General features: G+C 40.1%; 1 protein-coding gene across 2 annotated transcripts in view; it reads left to right on the top strand.

Annotated features, from left to right (window-relative positions):
• dock1 (dedicator of cytokinesis 1) overlaps positions 1 to 23,141 on the top strand; it is a 194,476-nt gene that overhangs the window by 1,673 nt on the left and 169,662 nt on the right. For both annotated transcript variants that reach the window (XM_037981021.1, XM_017437189.3), the window contains exons 2-6: positions 20,664 to 20,747; positions 21,414 to 21,454; positions 21,554 to 21,609; positions 21,994 to 22,090; positions 22,831 to 22,979. In XM_037981021.1, coding sequence (XP_037836949.1) covers positions 20,664 to 20,747; positions 21,414 to 21,454; positions 21,554 to 21,609; positions 21,994 to 22,090; positions 22,831 to 22,979 — 427 coding nt within the window. The remainder of the gene's footprint in view (positions 1 to 20,663; positions 20,748 to 21,413; positions 21,455 to 21,553; positions 21,610 to 21,993; positions 22,091 to 22,830; positions 22,980 to 23,141) is intronic.

Below are 23,141 nucleotides of genomic sequence, written 5' to 3' on the forward strand. Positions count from 1 at the left end.
GGTTCTATACGTTAACAGTCAGGGATCAGTCTCAGCTACTACCACAGCAGACCTTAGGGTAATATCTGTGTTGTTGCCATTTGTGTCTTTTTTTTTTTTAGGTCAATTGGTTGTGGCAGCCATTTTGAAATGGATTAACTCCAAAAGTTATTCCGTTGTGGATAAAGGCTGATGGATACTGATGTTTAGAAATCAGGGCAGCTGATTGGCAGTTTACGACACAGATTATTATTGTTTTTTTTTTAATATTTATTTTTTTTTGACAGCAATTGCTTACCCTAACTAAACATTTCATTCACAACCCTTAGAAGAACTTGTACACCTAAAAATACTATATAACAGAGAATTTTTGCTTAAACCAACTAAACCGTGGGCTACAGTAAGCTGGTTGTAGCAGCTGCTACTGCATCTTCGTTTTCCTACTTGATGGTTGTTTAAGTATCTACAGGCATGGACGATTTCCATTCTTTTAAAAAAGTGGCCAATATTAGCCAATTAATCTGTCTATTTTTAGTTGTAGAGGTGCATTCAGTGATCGTTTTCTGCCACTTCATGAGATATTTTGGTAACAGAGCAGAACGCGTACAGAGACGGAGGCGGAAACATCATCTGCCAGTAAGGTTCTATCCATCATTGGTTTCGCTCGTGTCATTGTCCTGCTTTTGTCTGCAGTGACAGACACCTAATTTCCTGCTTGTTTGGTCGTTTTTGCAGTTCTCACAAACATCTTAGAAATGCATAAACATGCGTAACGCATGTTATGAAGAAACAAGCTCATCAAGCCGCCCGGTCGAAGGCAAACAAGAGGAGATGTTTCAGCCCGCAGTCTGTGAGAAGCTTTCCACAACCTGTGGAATATTGATAGCGGATAAAAGGATGGTGTGAAATGTGAGACAAATAATCACATTCACACATATTCCCTCTGTGCTGTGTTCGAGTGCCTGAACCATAGAGTGATGGGACTAAATCAGATTTTTCTGGGGATCTCCTGGTTCAACTCGCTCAGCTTTGTAGCCAATTTCTTACATTTTCCAGCAACATTTCTACAGTGGTGGATTATTATTTTTAATGCTTGTGCTGTATCTCACTGCGAGCACATTTAGCCCATTTTGTATCCATTAGTGGACCCGAAGGTCTGCGGCTGCCTGAAGGTTGCTGAAGGTTGCTGAAGGTTGCTGATGCTGACTGACGGATGATTTCTTTTTTTTTTTTTTTAGCAGGTTACTCTAAAGCGTAGTGTGGCGTCGCATGCCTTCAAACCAGCCAGTCGTGTGTGTGTGTGTTGCAGCCGCACGAGAGGCGAAAGCATTTAGCTGTCATGCTAATGGCTTTCTCTCCATTCTCACATCAGCCGAGACCACAAATTTCGGGGGAAAGGAAAATCAAAAAATCCCGGAGAAACTTCTCGCAGGGTTCACTGAACACAACCACGGATGACTCATTAGTTGAAAGAGAAGCAGCTGCCACGTCACGGCTGCAGAGGACCGGTGGGGTGCACAGCCGGTGCACTTTTAATACTTCATGTGTTGACCAAGTAGTACTAATGAGCACTCGGTGAGACCTCTTATGCTGTCGGCGCTCATTCTGCATCTATTTCTGTCGCGGCTAAACTTTTGTCTCGCCATTTACCGGCACAGATATTGGCCCCAGTGGCTTTGTTAAAGTAAGGGGTGAAAAAAAAAAAAGTCTCTCCTTTGAGTCTCTTGCAGCAGTATCAGAAATACACTTTATTGCAGTCACTGTCGAGCTGCAGAAACAGACAGTTTTGGTTTGAATTTGTGTACACGAGTTGCTGCAGAGGAAAAAATGAACACAATACGGTAATAGTAACCAAAAAAACAAACACTACTGGGAAAATTATACCATCTGCTAAAATCTTATTTTCTTCACTGGTTTTTAGTTCGCTGGTGGTTGTTATGTTCTCTGTGTGGCACTGAAAACCCTCTTCATTTTCCTCTTTGGTTAACAAACCTCCTTGGGTGCAGATAAAGACTGTTTTTTTTTTTCTCTATAATATATAAATGTTTCTAGGCAATCGTTATAAAATGCTAAAAAAAGACTTTGGAGATTGAATATAAGATGGTTTCCAGTTGAGAGGTATGGCTCAGTTTTAAAAAGTCCATCCTAAAGTCTATCCTACTGCTTGTGCGTTTTAAATTGCTTTTAGTAAGTTGTCAGAAACATTTACTCAGGTTGATACGAGCTGTCAGTCAGCTGTGTATGATGGCTGAAGAAAAGGAAACCCCAGCAAGTATTCCCCCTCGTAGAAAAGGATCATGTTTGTTTTAGAGGGTAATGGAACAACAAAAGAAGCGATAATTAGGCTACTGTCCATTCATCAATCCATGGATTTGGGTCTAATATTCAAACAAAAATCAAATAATTACCTACAAGTTTTTGCTTAAAATGCCAATCCCTAATCCACGGTTGTGTTGCGGAGGTATCCAATCTAGGAGGGAAACCAGATATACTTCTCCCGAACAACATAAATATTTATTTCAGGACGTTGGTCCAATCGGAGACATTCGTTGTCCACAACGCTGGGTTCAATTTAATAAATAAGTAGCACTTCAGCTGCATCCGCTGAGTGCTTCTGTCACTACGACATGTGATTCTCCATAAAAAGCACAATATATCAGCTGATCCACGGCTACGGAGAACCTCGCTGAGCTTTTATTACTTCTTCTTTTTGCCTTTCAACTGTTCATGAGGTGTATTTTATTGTGTACGTTTCACTGCAGTTAATGACTTCACGCCGGAGTCGGAACATAAATGATCTGGTTAATGACTTTGACGTCGCTTTGACAGCCACATTTCCTTTTGCTTGTGGGAAATATTCTTGACCAAACGTTTTATTGCACAGTGTTTAGTCTGCTGGGATCTGAACTTTGTGGCTTAATTTTGAGAACTTGGGCAGATAATGAGTCTTTATTACTCCAAATCCTAGCAGAGGCATCAGTCCCTTTGTCTGTTTTTCATTCCTTTTGAGAACAACTGTTACCTCCAGGCGTTGGCCTGACTTTTGTATTTTAAACAATATCTCCAGTCCCATTGGCGTTTTCACAGCGTAGCCCATCTGCTCAGGTGTATCAGCATTTTATGAGGAGCTCGTAACGTAAACCAGTTTATTTTATTGTGGTCTCCTGTTGGAATCATGACAGACGAGCTGGGCCAATCATTCGTCAAAGACAAGTTCGTTGAACGTCATGTCTCCCTTAACCTTGAGCCAATTCCATTACCTACTTTTTTTTTCTTTCTTGACAAATGTCAAACAGCTCAGCATAAATTAAACAGATCAGGTTTTTTTTTTTTTGAAGTCTGCTTATTCTTGTGGCTTTTCCAAAGTGATTCACCACGGCCCAGGGGAGCGTTGTTTAGCCATCTTCCACTTCTGTGATGAATTAACCGGAAATACTTTTTGATGCAGATTTCAAGTGTTGTCTCATTAATTCCGTTTCATCGGGATGTTGCCGTTTCTTAAGGGAGGCTTCAAAAGCTTGCGGTTCTAGAAAGCAAACCAGGGAACGCTAAGCGAAAGGACCGAATCCGCACGTCACTTCTGAGACTTTGGCACGGGTCGCCCACGAGAACTTGCGCTTTCAGGAGAATTCTCTTATTCTCGCTCTTTCTTTTCTTTTTTGAACTTTAAAGGAATCTACTGTAGCACCTTCGGAACATGGGGCTGAATTTTAAGGATTGCTCAAATGCACACGAGCGGCGCTCGCGTCTCGAGCACAGTTTTAGGTTTGCCCAAAGAGGAAACGCTGCTTCCTGAGTGTCAGATCACAGCCTGACAGCTTATCCAAAAGGACAGTTGGTCACACGAGTGTGCACACTTAGCTCTAAATTCTAGCTGCGGTGCGGCTATGATTCACATTTTTAATCTGGCGCGCGGCGGGCTGATGACCGGCGAGCCGTCAACTTCAGAGGACTCTTGTTTCGAACAGGTTAGCGGCGGGTGAAACTTCTGGAGCAGAAAATACAGATGCACTCCTCCTCTTGAGTCGAGCCAAAAGCGATTTGTTCAGCCCTTCCCCTTCATTTGAGAGAATCATCTCCCACCCACAAGCAGTAGTCTTACAAATACGCCTGCAATGAAAATGCAGTCATAAATTCAAACCATATGTTTAAAAATGCCATCTTGTATTTTGTCCTGCTTTCGAGACCCAGCTGAGGCTTTTTTTTTCGGCGTGCAGTCTGGTGGCATTGTTTTTGTAAAATCTTCAACTTCCTGTTGCATTTTACTTTTCCTTCACTGCATTTCAAATAAAACTCTTGTCTCAAGTTAGAATAAATATGGATTGGGGGGAAAAGTGTCAGAACACCCCCTGCTGCATATTATCCATATCATTCTGACAACAGAGCGCTCAGCAGTGTCAACATCAGTGTTGATTTTCAGAACAAGCATCTTGATTTCCCTCTTTCTATGCATGAGCTTTGTTTTCGAAACAAGACTGAAGGGACACAGCCCCATTCAGCATTTTTATTAGAGTGTAATAAAGTGGTTGATTAAAAAGCAGGAGATGCAGTGACAAAGAGCTGAGTTGTTTTTTCTGTCTTCTGTGGTTGTGGTTTTTTGCCTGGCACTATTTATGAAGTGTGTAACTTTTTTTTTAGCCTCAGACATCCTTCCTTTCGGTTGTGATGCCGCATATTTGTTGTGTCGCTGTGATGCTTAGAGGTGTTTTTAATGAGGTAAAAGTGCGTCACTTTTGAGCTCGAGTCTGAATGCTAAGCTAACGCCATTAATTCCATTTTTATGAGTTTCTGTGTCGCACTCTTGGATTATTTGTTTTCGTCTGCATGCAGAAAGCCAAAACCCATCGTTCACTTGTGACCTTAACTCACTAAGGTTGTTTCTTTTTCCTCATTTAACACAACGGAGCGACAGTTACCGAGCTGCCCCGCAAATCTGTAAACCAAACGTCTTGCCTCTCAATCTTGAAATAGATGCTCTAACCAACATTAAGTTATAATAGCCTAATAAAATGTGAGATAAATATATTTATAATATTAAAAAGCCCATTTTATGTGACTACAGTTTGCATGTAGCCTTATTTATTAGTCCAAACCAAAAAAAGAACATTTTCCTTTTCATTTTCTATGACCTGTTATGCAGAATGACAGTGAATCTACAAGATGCCTGCAACCGCAGCACTTTGATAGATGTTCTGCTAAGTTAGCTTTGTCTGGTATTCTAAGCGTACGCCGGTTTCCTCCCACAGACCAAAAACACGCATTTTAGGTTAATTGGTAACTCTGAAATTGTCCCCAGGTGTGAGTTAGAGCCTGAATGGTTGTTTGTCTCGTTTGTCTCCGTGTCCCTGTGATGGACTTGCGACCTGTCCAGGGCGTCCCCCACCTCTCGCACAGTGACGGCTGGAAGGAGAAGCGGATAGAGAAAATGGATGGATGGATGGTATTCTACGTAGTAGGGACGAGTACTCGTAGATTTAATTAACATATCACAATTTTCAGTACAACAACAAACTGTTCAAAGAAGTCCAAAGAAGCGCTAATCCCAATTGCCTTATTATGATTTAGAACCACTTCCTGTTTCATGATTTTGCTTTAAAAAATGGCCGTGCACTGCTGGTTGGGACTTGGGGCGAATTGAAGTTTTCTCACCCCAAGTCCTGCAGCTTTGAATGAAACAGAGGCTTCAGGTACAGAGATGTGTGCTGCTGCCAATTCTCCTACCCGGTTATCTTTATATTTTTTCATTTTTACCAGCCCATTGAATCAACATAGAGGGGGGGGGGGATGCACAAATTCTATAACTTACAATTACAGAAATAAATTCTAGGACTGAGTTGTCTTTATTTATTTTGGGTGGGTGTTAGGTGTTGTGTCAATAAAAACACAGTGACTAGAAAAGCACCATTAGGAAACAGCTTGGCGTGTCGTTACCACGCGTCTGTGTTTAAAACAAACAAACAAACAAACAAAAAAAGACAATCACATTAATTCTTCAAATTCACCCTTTTTAAATTAGTTTTTGTATATTCCAAAATAGCTTCTTCTCTGTGTATCAGAGCTCTTTAATTCTTACATAAACATATTGGTTTTATAATTAGGTTATTTAAACTTGGCGCTCTTCAGTAGCCTGCACAATACTGCCTAAGATTTTGAAGTATTACATCCTCGTTAGGTCTTATTGTTGGTGAAAAGGATCATAAATTCATCTTGTTGTATCACTGATGTCACAACATGATTATTTTTGTTACACATAAAATACTACCAGTGTTATCGTGGATGGTATGATGTGACACCAGATGAGTCATACCAACTTTATGTATATAATTAGCTGTTTGGTTTGCAACTAAATACTAAGACTCAGATTTGTTGATCATTAAGTTCTCTCCTCCAAGGTTTCCATTAGGTTCTGTTCCTTAATCCTTGTCAAAACTTCAGACACGGTGCTCATCTTTTCGCTTTGGAGGTCATTATGACTTTGCTATTATTCATTCTGAAAGAGAATTATGTATTAACTGTGGGCTGTGTTGCTTGCTGAGGCAGTTCTAATAGTACAGCTCCCAGTGGCTTGCTGTGAGATGGTGGCTAAGACAAATGACAGCTGGCCTATTTAATCAGTGCATAGCTAAGTGGCTCCACACTATTCCATCTTGGCTCACCACGGAGACAAAGCGGGACCACTTTTACATCTTGCTTCAACAGTCAATGTCATTGGGGAGGCTGGGTTGAGTTGAAGCCTAAAATGTCAGTATTGTTCAAGTTAATCCAATATTTATACTACTGGAAGTGTCATTTGTCTTTATTAATTACTGTGCAGATCAAGCAAATATTGGATTCTACAATATTGACTGTTTACCTTTTTATTTTAATAACATGAAGATGCGTCAGTAAAATAGAACGAAATCAGGAATGTGCTAAAAACAGCATCATGAATCAGAAGTGAGTCAGCGTCCTGTTGAATCAGCACTTGTAATGCTTTTAGGAGATTTTTGTTCATGGTTTTGGTCATTTCGGTTTACCCAACAGACCCTGGTTCTCACAAACATGAATATCACGCTGTAGACTGCACGTTTAATGTGAGGTTTGTCTCTCTCACAGAGCCCAAAATGTAAAAACCTAGAGTATTCTCACCCAGCACGGCCTCGGGGTATATAAATATGTGCCATCACTGCGATATGAAAACGAAAAAACAAAAAAAAGATCCAAAAATACCTCATGGCTGCTTGAAATATCTGCATGATTGATTGTCTTGATGATGTTTGCAGGCACTGTGTGACTTTATAGCTCGTCTTTGTGGGTGAAGTTGACACAAATAGATGTGAGAACTGTTACGATATGTGACAGACACTGAAACACGAAGACTCGTCGTGCAGGTCGCTCCTCGTTCTCGGATACGGTCATCTCCTGTACCATCAGCGTCGATTGTAGAAATTCCAAGCGTCTTGTCTGAGATGAATCCGGCTGTGCTGACAGACGAGTAATGGTGTGTAACAAAGGTGACAGATTTAAACATGTGTTCGTACATAATTTAGATTCAGTTAGTTGAATTTTAGATGTGAGAACCTCCAGGCAGGTGGCTCTTTTACGAACTACAGATGCTATTTCAAACATATTAAATCAGAAATCAGTGGAAAATGATCAAAAATGTGCTTTCATTAAACAAAATTACAAGCTAGAAGTTTCTCTCACAAGCCAGAGTGATATGGACCAAAAAGGCTTTTGATAAGTTGTGCTTTTACTCTTTTTTTAATGTAGTTACAAAACATGTTTTAGTAAAAGTAAACTGTCCTGTTTGGAGGGGTTGTAATGGTGTTCTGCGAAGTTTGTAAAATGAACACTTTGGTAGATTTACGACCTTCATAAAGTAGGCTTAAAGCAGGCCGTCAGCCTTCCCGGTAGTATTTGTTATAATCCAACAAGGAAGTCAAAAGGTTTATTTGTTATCAGGGTGACAGACATTCTTTTTATAGATAGAACTATTCCCATCAATCTAGGTTCAGATCTTGCTGTAATTTTCTTTTCATTCCACCTCAGTCAACATATGTAGAGTCCAAGAGAGTTTTGTGTCTGTTTATTTGCATTCAGAGTTGGTTAAAATTTTTAGTTAAAAAAAAAAAAACATTTAGTCAACTTTCTTTTTCTTAAAGCTCTATTTGAGAATCAAACTCGACACGTTCGACAAAGCTGACCAGCATATCGTTCAGTTTCACGTTTTAAAACCTTGTTTTTTTTAAACAGAAAGAATAAAGTTTTTAGTTTGTTGGCCAGTGTAACTCACAACGATCCGTTTGTGGTGTGACCCAGGAAAAAAGTTCCCATTTTTAGGGGCAGATAGCTCTGCCACTATTTTCTGTTCAGTTCAGTTCAGGTTTATTGACTTGATGAAACCGTGTTCGATAATAAATACTGTTTTCTTGGCTTTGTGTTTTGGACTTTTATCCAGTGGTTACCATAACCTGTTTTTTAAGACAACTAAACTTCTAAAATTACAAATACAGGACAGGAACAGGAACGTGTAGAAGGAAGGTGAACTGATATTTATTAGCACTCAAACATTTGTATTGACCTGAGAATGGAAAAACTTCAACAACACTCAACTTTATACTGCTATTAGCAAGAAAATGGCTCTTACATCAAAGGAATTGGGATACCCCTAGAGCCTGGTAGGGACAGATAGGGTGAAATGGGAATCGGCTAACAAGTATCCTTACCAGCATCCGGCTGACCTCATTAGCTGAGTCTTTAGTCTGCCAGGATGCTGAGCCGAAGGACGTGCCCGTCTGCCTGTAGATGAGCTCACATTTGACGACCTGTCTGTTTGTAGTGACTAAAACGTGGGTCATGGGGACTAGCTCTTAGAGAGAAAACTCACTTCCGAAACACCTCAGAAGGCACAATGTAGCTGTAGGCGGTTGCCAGGTGGGAATAAGGGCGTATACGTACCTCAAAGATAATCGCCAAAGGCATCAACAAGCAAGCTGTTGCTAAAGACCCATAAGCTGAAGTGAATTCTCCACTCAACGTGTTTATTTTGTTTATGTAAACTTCCTCAGAGTTGGATTTTTAAAAATTGTTAAGTTGTCGTGCGGTATCGGATTTGAGTCCTTCAGTCCAACGTTGGGATTCATTCAGAGCAGGAACCACAGGGCTCAGCTTCACCGAGGCTGTCCAGATTATACAAATGTCAACACTAATATTAGCAGCAGCCTGTGTTAATGTTGCATTTGTCACCTTTAAAATGTCCCGTAGGTTGTTTTGGAGGCTTGTAATTGAGGTGTCAGTCATTGATTGTGGTCGCAGACAGGCTTGAGACTCCTGCGTGCAGCAAGAGACCGCTTCTCAGGAAGGCTGGCATTTAATGAAATAGCCTTTTGTGTGTGTGTGTGTGTGTAGCTAAATGGTTGATAAAGTCAGAACTTCGCCGCTCACAGTCTACAGAGGCAGTTTCAGATTTCAGTGAGTGGCAGCTCTACTTTGTGACAAACCTTTTGGGACTTAAATGAAGTTGTCTCACTGATATAGCTCACACCTCAGCTTCATTTTGCTCAAGGATGAAAAACAGATATATGCTTTGGATTTCTTTTTGTTTTTGTTTTTTTAATCAGGTGATCATCTTTTCTGCCTGAACATGAGCAGTTCTTGAGCAGTTCTCTTTATTTCTTTTTGTGTGTACATGATGCTTGGTAAATACAGCCCCGTCTGTCTAATGCATGTTCATAGGCCTGCAGAGAGATGCTAAAAATCTTTAATCCTTCGACCGTAGCACATATTCTTTCTTTCAATGTTTGGTTGGATAACTGTTGTGTCGTTTTGGGAAAAGCCAAACCAGTTCTATATATCGGTGGTGGAGGTATTTTTTTATTTCAGGGCGAATTCCTCTGTTTTGGTTTCAGTTTCCTGCTCCAGTTTGGATGAGAAGTCCTCATCACTGACTGTAGTTTTTGATTGGTTGATCACATTTCTCCAGGGTGGGATTTAAGGGAGTACTGATTTGGCTTTGGCAAAATCTGTGGCACCACAAATCGTAGAACAACAATAAATAGAATCTGCTCTCAAGATGATCCTCCAATCTCTCTGCTTTCTACACATTCAAACCCTTCACAATTTAATAATGTCTAACTGCCCACCCTTAACTTTAAGTAGCTAAAACTTACTCAGATCTAAATTGATTTCTCACATTTTTCTTAGTCAAGTCTGAGTGACGATGAGAAAACGATCACTGTCAAATAAATTATTTTAACCCTTTAAAATGATTCAGATCTTGACTAAATGTTTTTGCTCTGTCACAAATTTAAAACGTATCTTAAATGCTACATTTACATCGGACAGATATTAGCTGTCACACAAATCAAGTTGACGGTTTTTGAATCTTTGAGTTTATCCTGAGAACACCACAGTGGTTTATTTTTTACTCGAGTTTTTGGCTTCTCTCAGCTTGAACCACAATCCCAACGTCATCACCTTTTAAGCAGCTATGTAACCCATTAGATATATATATATATATATTAAACAAAAAATGGCTTCTGCAAAAAGTGCAACAGAAGACGCTTTTCTGCAGGAATTTGATGCATTTAATTTTGCTGCATTCTGCTTAATGTGGGAGGAAAAAACAAGTTTAGGATGTAGTTATAGAGGTAATGTTTAAATTGACAAAGGAAATCATTTGTTTCTGCCCATGCTTTGACTTAAAGAAGATGGAGTCAAAGATCGATTGAAATTACTGTCAGGTTAGTTATATCCTTATGTTTTTATTGTGGAGGGCAACATCATAGCACCACATATTGATGGTGGAGTAACCCAACATGTTTTTAGAAAAAAAAAAGAGCATATGGTGAGGTTTTCAGTGGCTTGTTTACTGATAGAGCAGAGTGGTAAATTAATTTACAATCATTAAGGCAAAAGAACTGTTGGTTTTTGGTTTCCTCTGGTTGACTAAACTACTGTAGTTGCCCGGGGTAACATCGAAGTTCAGTGGATTATACTAGAAATGAGGTTATAACAAATAATTTTACACGTGTGCATAATTTACTAGAACCAGCAGGAGGTGCATTAATAGTTTCCACAGCAACATTTGGGGCTAACTGTTGGTATATCTGCTTAGTCATTGATTGTCTTTCCTACATTTCTTCTATGCAAGTACGCTCAGGTCTGGCTGTAAAGATTATTATTATAAATAACACCAAGAGCAGGTTAAAATCATTTCCTGTCGCATCTTTTTTTCCTGTCTCTATCTGTAGCTCCTGATGCATCAGTTATCGCTCAATAAAAGTTGAGTTCAGAGTCACATCAGTGAAGTCATATTAGTTTCTCTAAATACTTGAAGTTCATTATAAACTCGGCAGGTTATTTTTTTGCCAAAGATGAAACACAAGACAGGAAATGATTGTCTTGCTGTCTGATCTGGAGCAAGAATTGATGGCGTTGTTGTACCTGATATCATGAAAGAATCCATATTTTGCATTTTCCCTGAAAGATTGTGGTGTTTAAAGAACCATTTTCTGACTAAATATATAAAAACTGTTTCAAAAGCAGGTGTGCATCCTGAAGCTCGTGTATGCAAAACAAAGCAGGTTTGAGTTGGTGCAGATTTTTGTGCCCCCCCCTTAAATAACACCAGACCACTGTGTGAGGAATTCTCAGTCTGTGCAGAGCTAAGATGAACTCCCTCCCTCTCTTCTTCTTGCACTGCGAAGATGATTTTCAATTAAAGGAGTAAGGCAGCTTTACAGAGGCAGCGGAAGCTGAGCTCATCGGCCTGCGCGCCCCGAGAACCTCGCTGGAGCTGAACGAGCGGCAGGAAGTGGTGCCAGAAAGTTTCAGAGATTTTGGCTTCTAGATCTGGCACCGGGTAGTTTTTACCACCTGGACTTCTATTCACCCAACTTCTCTGGGAACATCTCAAACATCCTCCCTCCCCACCGCTGGAAACAATGTGTGGCTATTATTGTTTTTTCTTTTCTTTTTTTTTTTTTTTTGTCTTGGGTGGGGTTTAATAATGTTAAACTTGTCTGTGCGTGTTTGAAAATCTTATGAACCGGGGGATGGATTTAATTAAAACTCAGGAAGTAAAGTTTGGATGTAGATCTACAACTGTTTGGACTCCTACTCAAGATGGCCGCCATGGCTAAGTGACCTTTGCAAACACAAAAATGACTTTAACCCAGTTAATTTTAGATCGATATCTGTAAAATTAACTATGATCCCCAATGCATACGTCAGGTACTACACATTGGCATCAATCCTGTTTGTCTGTTAGCAAAATATTTCATGAACCACTGGACAGATAATAATTAAACTTTCAGAAACTAATCATTAAATGTACATCTAGAATTTATTAAGATTTGTAGCCGATTCCAGACGACCGCGCCGCTGCTGTTTAACCTCAGCCAATTCAGAAAAGACTAGAACTCGGTCAGTGTTGCAGATATTGAGCAGAAATTTGGTGTGGTAGTAGCTGTGAGTCATCCTCAACACATTCTCTGAACGCTGACACATCTCTTACCACCTCATTATATCAGAATAAGATGATTTTAGTTTAAAAGCAGCGGGCGACATGCATTCCTTCCAGGAATCAAGGAATGCTAGCCCTTTAATTACTCTCTCTCTCTTTTTTAAATTTTTTTTACCTCCTCTGTTGAGGTTTTCTTTCCCAAATGAGGCATTGTTAAACTTCCTGTCGTCATAAAAAAAAAAAAAAAAAGAAGCACCAGCGTTTCCTTCTGGCCTACTAGAAGGGCCTCGTCTATTGTGATACAGTAATACCCCCGGGAGCGTTTCCTGCGTGTTTTTTATAGGAGCAAAAAAAAATGTGGATCTACCGGGGCTTTACTGTCAACACCTCTCAACAGCTCGGAACGCTGCTCAGTGAATTCCAGGTTAATTACTCCAGCGACGTGTCAGCCTTCCAGCTCGAGGCAAAGCTAAAAGGCTGTTCTGTCGAAGAGGCGACTGAGTGCTTCGTCCCGAGCTCACTGTCTGTATTTGCTGAAGCTACTGGTTCCAGTCTGAACGCTTAAACCTCTTATTAAACTCTGTTAAGTAGAAACTTGGAATTAATTATCACGTTTGCTTTGTGTGTCACTTCCTGAGCTCTCTTCATCCAAGTTCTTCGAGCATTCTTAAAAGCTTTTTTTTTTTAATTAATTATTTTCTTTACAGCACCGCAGCTCTTTAAAATAACTCGATTGAAATGTTCCCGTTGAATCCCAGTGGATTACATTGATGTATGTTTTTATTCAGATGGTTTGAATTCATTTTTCCGTTCTCGAGCTCGTGCTTATCGGCGGAGAATCGAGGAAAGCAAGAATACGTTTTCAGGCATCTCCTTTTTTCACTCTGTGGGTTCTGACTCGAGGTCTACAAGCCTTCTCTCTTCTAATCCTCTCCGCATTGTTTATAAGTTGGTAATACTTTTGCGTTGTGTTTGTTTTTGCCAACTGTGGGAGTTTTACGATGCAAACATCTCGGGCGAAAGGACTCAGTTCACGCTCACCTTGAGATAAGAAATCAGCAACTTCCTTCCAGACACAGCTTCTCAAATAAATCAAGATGTTTTTATTTTGGAGAAGGTGACTAAAATACTTTTTCTTTTTTTATGGCCCAGTGCTGACGGGGGAAAATTGATCATGTTTTTGCACACGTATGTGTCTGTTTTTTTTATTTGAATAGATAATATCACTCTTAAATAAAGCACCGGCATTTTAAATTCAACTTCTTGAGTAATGAGTGAAATAACATGAAACTCTGGATCACAAAAATATTCATCCTGAATCTGTTGATGCAGCCTCGTGCTCTTAATTAGAAAACCCATCTTCTTCATTAAAATCTCCTCCATCAGCCAGTTTAGGATCGTCGTTTACATTGCGACATCTTCTTCAGAGAATACAGTATTCTCTCTGTATTTGTGTCTACACGGCTCCTTTTTCTGCTACCTCCTCCGTCTTCCCTCTGAGACCTAAAGTGCAGCTGGAGTGGAATAATCATCCTCTATTCATTCTTGCTGCACAGAGAAGGGTGTTCTCAGTCCACTCTCTGCTTGTTAAAGTGCTCCTCTTTCAACTTAAGCACTGTATTAAATTCATATTCCCTTGCTCACTTTCCCTGCTTATTCCTATTTTTTTTTCTCCAAACGTCAGCTTTTTTTTTTTTTTTTTTTCCTTCTCTTTCTCACACATGATTGTACTCTGAGACTGGCTGTTCTTATTCACTCTTTGTTGGCCTTTGGGCAGAAATATGCATAAACGAACTTATCTATGCATCCGATGTTTTGTTCTTTAAAAACCGCCTCTTCGGGCCTTATTGAAACCTATAGAAAACACTTTTTAATTCACTTTAAATACATAATTAGAAGTTTCTTTAATGGAGCTAATCTTAGTCTGTTTTATATCTTAGATGCAACTCTTTACTCAAACAATTTTATTGAGGTAAATTCTGGAGTGTTAGTGGCTGAGCATTAGCTTTAACACAAAGCATATTTTCCGTACTGGATTATAAGGCGCTCTGTCAATGAATGGTCCATTTTTGAACTTTTTTCATATATAAAGCGCACCGGACTATAAGGCACATTAAGTCTTATTTCGGAGAGTGTCAAGTATAAACGCCTCCACCGCTCGCTCAGGTCCACGCGCCGTTCATGGAACCCTTTACGACTATAACTTAGCCTTAATGCTTCAAGCCATGCAGCTTTGTGTTTTACCAAAGTTGGACTAAAACATCACGACTTCTTCCATATATAAGGCGCTCCGGATTATAAGGCGCACTGTCGTTTTTTTGAGAAAATTGAAGACTTTTAAGTGCACCTTATAGTCTGGAAATTACGATACTCAAAGTGCCAACACATCTTGCAAAATCTTGCAATATTGCATGAGTTCAGCATCAGTTACATAGCTTGACCAAAATGGCTGCAACTCAGTTATTCCTCAGCGTAAGATGATCTTAATATAAAACCATCCTGGATTGGATTTAAGATTAACAATTAGCCCTTCCTCCATCCCTCACTTTCGAATCATCTCCCTCTTGAATCTTTGGCCTCTTTCTAAGGGTTGTAACTCCTCCTTTAACCCCTCGTTTCTTAAATACTGCAACATTTGAACAAAATCACTTCAAACTCTCTTGACAATTACATGCGAGTCAAAAGCAGCAGTGCTCTCTGCAACCTATTTGCTGAAAGTCGTTTGCATGAATTGCTTATTGCTTGCATCATCTTTCGAGTGAAACAGGCGCATCACGCAGCCCGACGTTAAAAACGATCAACTCCGCTGATCCCTGTTGGAACGAGAGAGACGTGCACGCCGCAGCCCACGTTCCTCCCAGGTTTCTTCACTGTTCTTGTTTAGTCTGAAGCTGGGGTTTGACTTCCAGTCAGAGTCGGAGTTGCCTCATGCTCTTACTCCTGGGTTTTTCCTCTTGTAGAATCTTGCTGTCTGGGATTTCCTGTCTGGCTGTGGGCTCCGTGCCCACTGGGGACGTGAGACAGAAACATCAGTCTCTTTTTCAGTGAGAATTTTCTGCACACTTTTCCTTTTCCACCCCTCCTTCATCAGCGTGCTGTATTATCTTCTGTGTGTAATGATATGTTGGACTCGGCGTAGATTAGTGCAGGTCATTAGCGAGCTCAAAGTGTAGAATTACAATCAGTCCAGTGTTTAGATGAGGCTGCTTATAATTGTGGCGAGGGCGTAGATGTGTGCAGGATAAGTGGATAGTTCTGTAATTTGATTCCTCACTCATTTCCTATGATGATAATGTTCACTGAGTTTACACACCCTTACGCAAGAGGTTATATATGGTAAGGAGCCCCCAACCAGTGAAGCTGCTGTTTATCTCGTTTCCACAAAATCATTTGCATGCCACACTCGGGGGAATATATGGTCCACTTCCCGATGCCTTTCGTCTTCTTCTTCCTCTGATGGATTTTTCCTCTCCCTCACTGCTCCCTAATTGACATCAGTTTACTCCGATATGCAAATATAGGTTTATGAGTAATCAGAGCTGTCATTTAGCCCCCCTCCCCACGTGACTGGAATCGCTTTCGGTCGCCGTGTTAAATTGCGCAATCACCGCCTCGCACGCCAGGGTTGTGTTTGATGGCCGTCATTTAGTCATCATCTTGTCGCCTTGCCTGCTCGTTTTGAAAAGCCTCACCCAGAGAGGACATCCCCCGGTTCCCTGAGCTCCCATTTGTTTGATATTGAAGGGTCTCATTGGAAGAGATGATAGAGGAGCTTTATCATGTTCTGATGAAATATGAAGCTTCTGTACGAGTCGGGTACTCCCTCTCATCACCTGCTATTTTAAATAACACGCCAAATCAGCAGGAACCAGCTCTCGACAAACACACAGATGGATCAGATGGCTTTAAAGGCTTTTGTAGCTGCTCCTAACTGTAGTTTAATTAGTTGTACAGTGACTTTGCTTCTCTGATGACTCACCGTAGATTAATTCCATCTCTCTTTTGATTACTCTGTTGCTTTCTTACCCTGTAGGTACCTTTTTTTTTATTTTTCCAGTCTGGCACAAATGAATTCATTTCCTGAGGCCTTTGTTCCTTTGTCAGCCCATGGCTCGTGTTCTGGTGGATTCGCTGGGCTCACTGGATTGTTGTGGGAGGATAACAGAATAACAAAACACCACGGGGTTGAATGAAATGGGCGATGCACAGCGTTGATGACGTGACCTGCTAGGCAAGAGAATAAGATACATGTTTGACAGATCTTTGGTGGCATAATAGTGTTTTTAAAGATGCAGTTTTGCAATGTTGTTGAGGATTTCATTCAGACTTTTTAGGTTTTATATATTGTTTCCTAAATGTCCTCTTTGCCATATTACTTTTAAATAGAGCTGCACATTATATTGAAAATGTATTGATATCATAATCAGTGAGCGCAATATCAACATCGCAAAAGATTCCAAAAACTGCAGCCACAAACTGAATGCAAAACAAAGCAAATTTGGCAATAAGATGGACCCCCACGCCCCTAAATGTCCACATCTGGCACATGGAGATTGTTGTAAACATTGTAATGGCAGAACATCTGGATTTAATGCAGCAGATATCGTCTTCGTGATATTCAACACTAATGCTGCAGTTGCACGTTTTCCTAATTCCATCCATCCATCCATCCATCCATCCATCCATCCATCCATCCATCCATCCATCCATCCATCCATCCATCCATCCATCCATCCATCCATCCATCCATCCATCCATCCATCCATCCATCCATCCATCCATCCATCCATCCATCCATCCATCCATCCATCCATAAGTAAAACCTCCAAAGGGAGCAGCCCAGTAGGTGTCCTGATCAGATGTTTGAACCATCTCAGCTCCCTTTCATTGCAGTGAAGCAGCGACTCTACTCTAATCTCCTCACTTTATCCTTAAACCTGAGCTGGGCCAAACCTACAGAGGAAGCTCATTTCAGCCACTTGCACCCAGGATCTCGTTCCATAAGTCATGATCCACACCTCATGGCCGTAGGTGAGGGTTGGAACAGTAAATTAAGACCGTTGCCTTTCAGCTGGGCTCTTTCTTCACCATGACAGACCGGAGCAACAACCTCATTACTGCGGATCTGTTGAATCATCTCCCGCTCCATCCTCCCATCACTCCTGAACAAGACTCCCAGATATCCTAATACCAGCCCCATTTTATTAATAACATTTTTAGTGTTTGTAAGCCAGGATGCTGTGGCTCCTTTTCTACCTAAAATATCACCTATTGCTGTTTCAGTTTGTACCGTCTATAAACAGGTTGTTATTGTGACGTGACTCAGCTCACTGCTTTGTTCTTTAAGTTTTTCATTTTTTACAGAAATCCAAATGATATAATTGTTATTAGATTAATCGTAAAATTGTTCAATTGTTTTTCTGGGAAGAATCACAAATTATCTCGGTCAGCCATTAGTATTTAAAATGTTATCTTAGTTGTTAAAGGCGACAGACTTCATGCACCTAAATGATTCGTCAGGAAAAGACCTGCTTTAGTTCTCCTGCGTGGGAGTAGAATGCATAAAATGATCAAGCTCCAAAATCGAAAGCAGCAAAAGCCGAAATGTTTTATTCTGCATAATTGTCCAGCATAAGCACCCTAGAGCTAATAGTGACAGAAAACCCCCACATACAACAAAAACCCCTGAAAAAAACCCACATTGTGTCTCACCTGATGCTTCTAATGAACTATAATGAGCTCTTCAAGTGGCAGGTTGTTGTGAGGGAAAAATGGTTAATTCACTTGCAGTTCCAACCTGCTGGGAAGGCTGCGGTGCCTGTGGTAATGTTATTTATTTAATTTTTTTCACCTCTGGAAACCTCTGTTTAAATGGCTCGTTGTGCAGGACATGGATGCACAAATATAGACGCTAACTTCTGTTTCCTTTCACATATACATCTTTTCTTACTGTCGCTGTCAGTGTTGATGTGCACGTTGTGTTCAGGAGCTGTGCGTGCTCTCTGTGTTTGTGGGTTAGGAGGTGTTGAGGTGCTCAATAAGTTCATAGAAAGTGTGGAGAGTAGAGGTCAACTGGTCAAACTTAAGCAATTAATGGTTGATTTATGAAGCTGATTTGTTCATTTTTGGCTGATAAATATATATCTGACAATCTACCAGATTTAAAAAAAGATTCATGTCATTTTGTGATTTCGATAGTATACATTTCTACATGTGCAACAGTTTATTGATGGCTTGATATAAATGCAGTTTTGCCTGTGTTGTTCTAAAACAAAACACCTCCGCGATGAAAGGAACTCTCGTTGTAGGAAGCCCTTTGACCAAAGGGCGAGGGACGGATTGATTGATTGACTGATTGATTGATATAGTTTATTTTAAATGGGTATAAAAAATGGAACAAGGAGAGAAAAAATAAATAAATGCAAAGGAGAAAACACACCAAAGGCAGAAAGAGAAAGAAAATATAAATAAATCCTGAACTTGCCACTGTTTATCTGCTTGAAAGGGAGCAGAAAGCTGATAGAAAGTTGATAATATATATCTTTTTCTAACACCGTATTTATCAATAACATATAGTTAATAGATTGTTATCATATGGTTGTTATATTTCTGTGTAAGAAAGACAAACCAGTAAATAATATATTACATGAAAAAAGAATGAATATATTCTGAACTTCAAATATGTATACATGCATAAATATACTTAAATATAATCCCACATTCTTAAACTTGTCGAAATAATAATAATAATAATAATAATAATAATAAATGAACTCCTCAGTGAGTATAATTAATGCTGAAACCATGTTGACTATTTTTCTATAAAACTGTCTATTTTGTATTTGACAAGTTTTTCCAGAATTTTTGAGAATTGTGGGAGAAGAGAAACATGTTGTGAAGTGGTGTTTCTGGAATAACTTTAGTTATTTTCATATTGTTGCGAAACTGACCAGTGTGTAATAATAAGTGTTCAGGTTTTTCTACACGTGCTGGCCTTTAATTGGTCTGGTAAACCGAGATGTGGCCGATGGCGATTATAGACAGATGGCAAAAATCCGCCTCATTAATGGACGGACTGATCAGGCGGTCCACCTCAGTTAGGACTCAGCGAGGTCCAGCTGAAGGGGTTTCAGTCAAGCTATCGTCCAAAGTGAAAATCCGTATCGATTAAATAAAAATTAATTTATAATAGGAATAAATAGATTCCTGTTTTCTGTCTTTAAGTAAAGTAAAATTTGCATTTAAAATGAAAATAAAAAGCTTTTAATGTAGGTTTTGAAATGTCATAATACAGTACTTTCACAGCAATAATCAGAAAGCTGCTGTAGTCAGGCACTTTTTAGCATGTTGACTATCCAGGGGACTATTAAAAAAAAATCAGGTTATCAAGGTGTGTCTGTGGAGAGTCAGTGAGTCAATCGGTCAAACTGGATTTATAGCTTTTTTTAATTTTCTGTGCTCTCAGTTCAGATTTATATGGGCTCAGATAAGTTCTGTTTCATTTTTGTTCAACGCTTTAAACCGTGTCTCTGAACGAAGCAAGTTTTCAAACCCTCCACAGGAAGTACCAACCCAGGAGAGTCCATCCCGCCTAAATAAAAGCCTCCATTGTCCCTCCCAACTTTTCTCTTTTAGTGACTGTCATGTTGGTTTGTTTTGTTTTTCCACTTCGGCCTTATTGTCCTCAGAAGGCTGTAAGAGAAATTCAGCGCTGCCTAAAAAATATTTACAATAAATGCTAGAAAACGTGTGCAAGTAAAAATATTGATTCTGCTGAAATGAAAACAACTGATTTGGGTCCAGATAAAACTTTACTTGGAGGATCCCTAATCTAGTGCATAGCAGGATTCATTAAATCCAGTATTTATTATAAGTGGGACTTACCCAGAGAAAACATGTTTCTGCAGTGTTGATTAAAAAAACAGCTCTGAGATCAGGAAACTTTATCATCTTCCGTTCGTCCAACATGTTCATCACTATCATTTGTGCTGATTTGGCATTACCCGTCATTATAAATTTCTCCTCAGCAGGTGGTTAAAAAAGTGTTTATCGCAGCCGAACTGGTGCCAAGTCCAGCCGTAACACTGTCAGACTGCGTGGGTGGACATCCACACACACGTGTGCTGCTTCAGCTACACACAATTAGCGCCACGAGGGAGCCCAGTGCTTTATTGCCTTTTCCCACTTCCTGTAATAGCTTCCCGTCTTACATTGTTCCCTCTTGTTCTTCTTTAAGCAATCTATAACTACGATGCCCGGGGAGAGGAGGAGCTGTCGCTGCAGATCGGAGACACGGTGCACATACTCGAGACGCATGAAGGTGAGAGCAGCCTGAGAGAGGCATGATGGGAGCTGACGGGACCTCACCATTCTTTTCTTTTGTTTCCTCAAACTTTAGTAGATATGTTTGTTTTTTTTTGTATAATATCAGCTGTGACCATCACGGCCTGACTCTGAACTTGTGTATTTGTGGGAAGGAAAGGCACGCTGGGTCCTATCTGGTCTGGATAAATCTAGAGAAATTTTTGCTTTAACGGAAACGTTGACAATGTTTTAACCAATGGAATTCAATTAGCAGCTCCAGACTGCTGGCTACTCTTTTAATTTTTTAATAAACTATAAGGTACTCTTTCTTTGAACTACTTAAAATCTTTGACACTATTACTATTACATCTTGTCATTATTAAACAAAAAGAAGCTAAAATATGTAAAAATGATTTCTTTTATGCTCTTATAGCTAAAACCTTTGACTGAATGAATAAACGAGGTCGTACTCTTGTTTTTCTTTGCACTTCAGTGTGTTTAGTGTTTACAGCTTTGATCTTCATTCTAAAATTATAGCTATCACAGGCATTATAAATTATAGTCATTACAGGTTGTTATTTTTATTTTTAGTTGTTTTTATCCTACGTCTTTACATTGCAGTTAAAAGGATCTCACATTTATTAAAAATAATAATAACGACGTTAATCGTGTGCCCCATTAGACTGGTACAGAGGTTACAGGCTGAGGAGAAAATCAAAGAAGGTAAGTGCCTGATTAAGACGTTTCTGATGTTCTTATTCTACAAAATAATTTTTCTGACTCAGCTTTTTGATGATGCCTTTTTATTTTATCCTCCTCCAGGGCATATTTCCTGCGTGTTATATACACATAAAAGATGCCACGGTTGAGGGCAGCGGGTCAGTACTTCAGAATTTATAAGCTTCTTGTTTTTTAATTGCTAACCTGTTGTCAGAATCAAAGCTTCTAATGTTTACTGTACTCCATATCTGTCAATTATTGCTTTAGATCGAGCAACGCAAGTATATATATCAATATTTCTCAAAATATTGACAGAGTTTCTGACAACACGAGTGCTGCTTCACATATTAGACAGACTCACATGCAGTAAGAACGACTCATCAGCTTTTAGCCTGGGATAAAAAACATTAACAGTTAGTGATGCTTGTTCTTTATAAGGCTCTTAATAACATTCTGTTCTCACAAAAAAAAAGAAAGATTTTTAGGGTTGAGGAATGAGGTCAGAGCAGACACTGGTTCAAATTTCTGTCCTGTCACCGCAGGCAAAAGGAGACGGTCATTCCCACCGAGCTGCCCCTGGTTCAGGAGGTCACCACCACACTGCGGGAGTGGGCCACGATATGGAGGGACTTGTATGTGGTGAGTCAGCCTGTCCTTCCCCAGCAGAAACACACACACACACACACACACACACACACACACACACACGGGAATATTAAGGAAGACAGGAAGACTCAGCTTTATTGATTTTTATAAATTTAATATAAAGAGGGGTTGTGCAGAAACCCCTTGGATTGGGACAAGTCTGAGTGGCAGCGTATGTCTGCCTTAAGGTAATGAGAGAACGCTTTTACACCATGTCACATTCTTCTCAAAAACTCATGGATGTTAGGCTTTCTCGGAGCTGGGGAGCAGTTTGACTGGGCGTCAGCATCTGTTCAGAGGCATATTCCTACATGACAGTTCTGCTAAAGACTTATTTTTCCATCACAGCATATTTTTTGTTTTTGTTTTGATCTATAAAGATGTTTAATGTTTTCTGCTGACTAATTTGAAAGTCTGCTTTCAATTTAAAGGCTGTTCAAAGCTGTCATTTGCAATTTTCTCGGGTGATTTGACCGCAGGTGGTCAGCTCTGACTGGTGGCGTTCACATCTGACCGCTTAATGTGCAATCCCAGAATGCTTTTTGCAATCAGACGCCGTTTCCCCCCCCGCTCTGTATGCAGACACGGGCAGCCAGTCCGCCTGCGTGAGACGGTTCAGTTCAGGGACGTACTTTTCCCGACAGAGCAAAGTCTCTCCGTGGGTTTGCTGCTGTTCGGACAACGTAGCACTCAGCGTTTTTATGTTTCAAATGTCCAATGTTTGGTCTGAATAGGGGGACAAGCGTGAGATGTTCAACTCTGTCCGCGACATGATCTACGACCTCATCGAATGGAGGTCCCAGATTCTGTCTGGCACGCTCCCGCAGGACGAGCTCACTGAGCTCAAACAGAAGGTCACCTCCAAGATAGACTACGGCAACAAGTGAGTGTCCAGTTGTTCTAGTTGTTGTTTTTCCCTCTCTACGGATTATATCCCTTTATCCGCGTGTCTATCTAGAAAACCTAATCCTGCTGGGATAGGTCGGCACTGTCAGTCTGTGGAAAATGACAGGTCAACGCTTAGCTCGAGAACAAACTGGGGGTG

This window comes from Kryptolebias marmoratus, linkage group LG17 (genome assembly GCF_001649575.2).
Source record: "Kryptolebias marmoratus isolate JLee-2015 linkage group LG17, ASM164957v2, whole genome shotgun sequence".
NCBI lineage: Eukaryota > Metazoa > Chordata > Actinopteri > Cyprinodontiformes > Rivulidae > Kryptolebias > Kryptolebias marmoratus.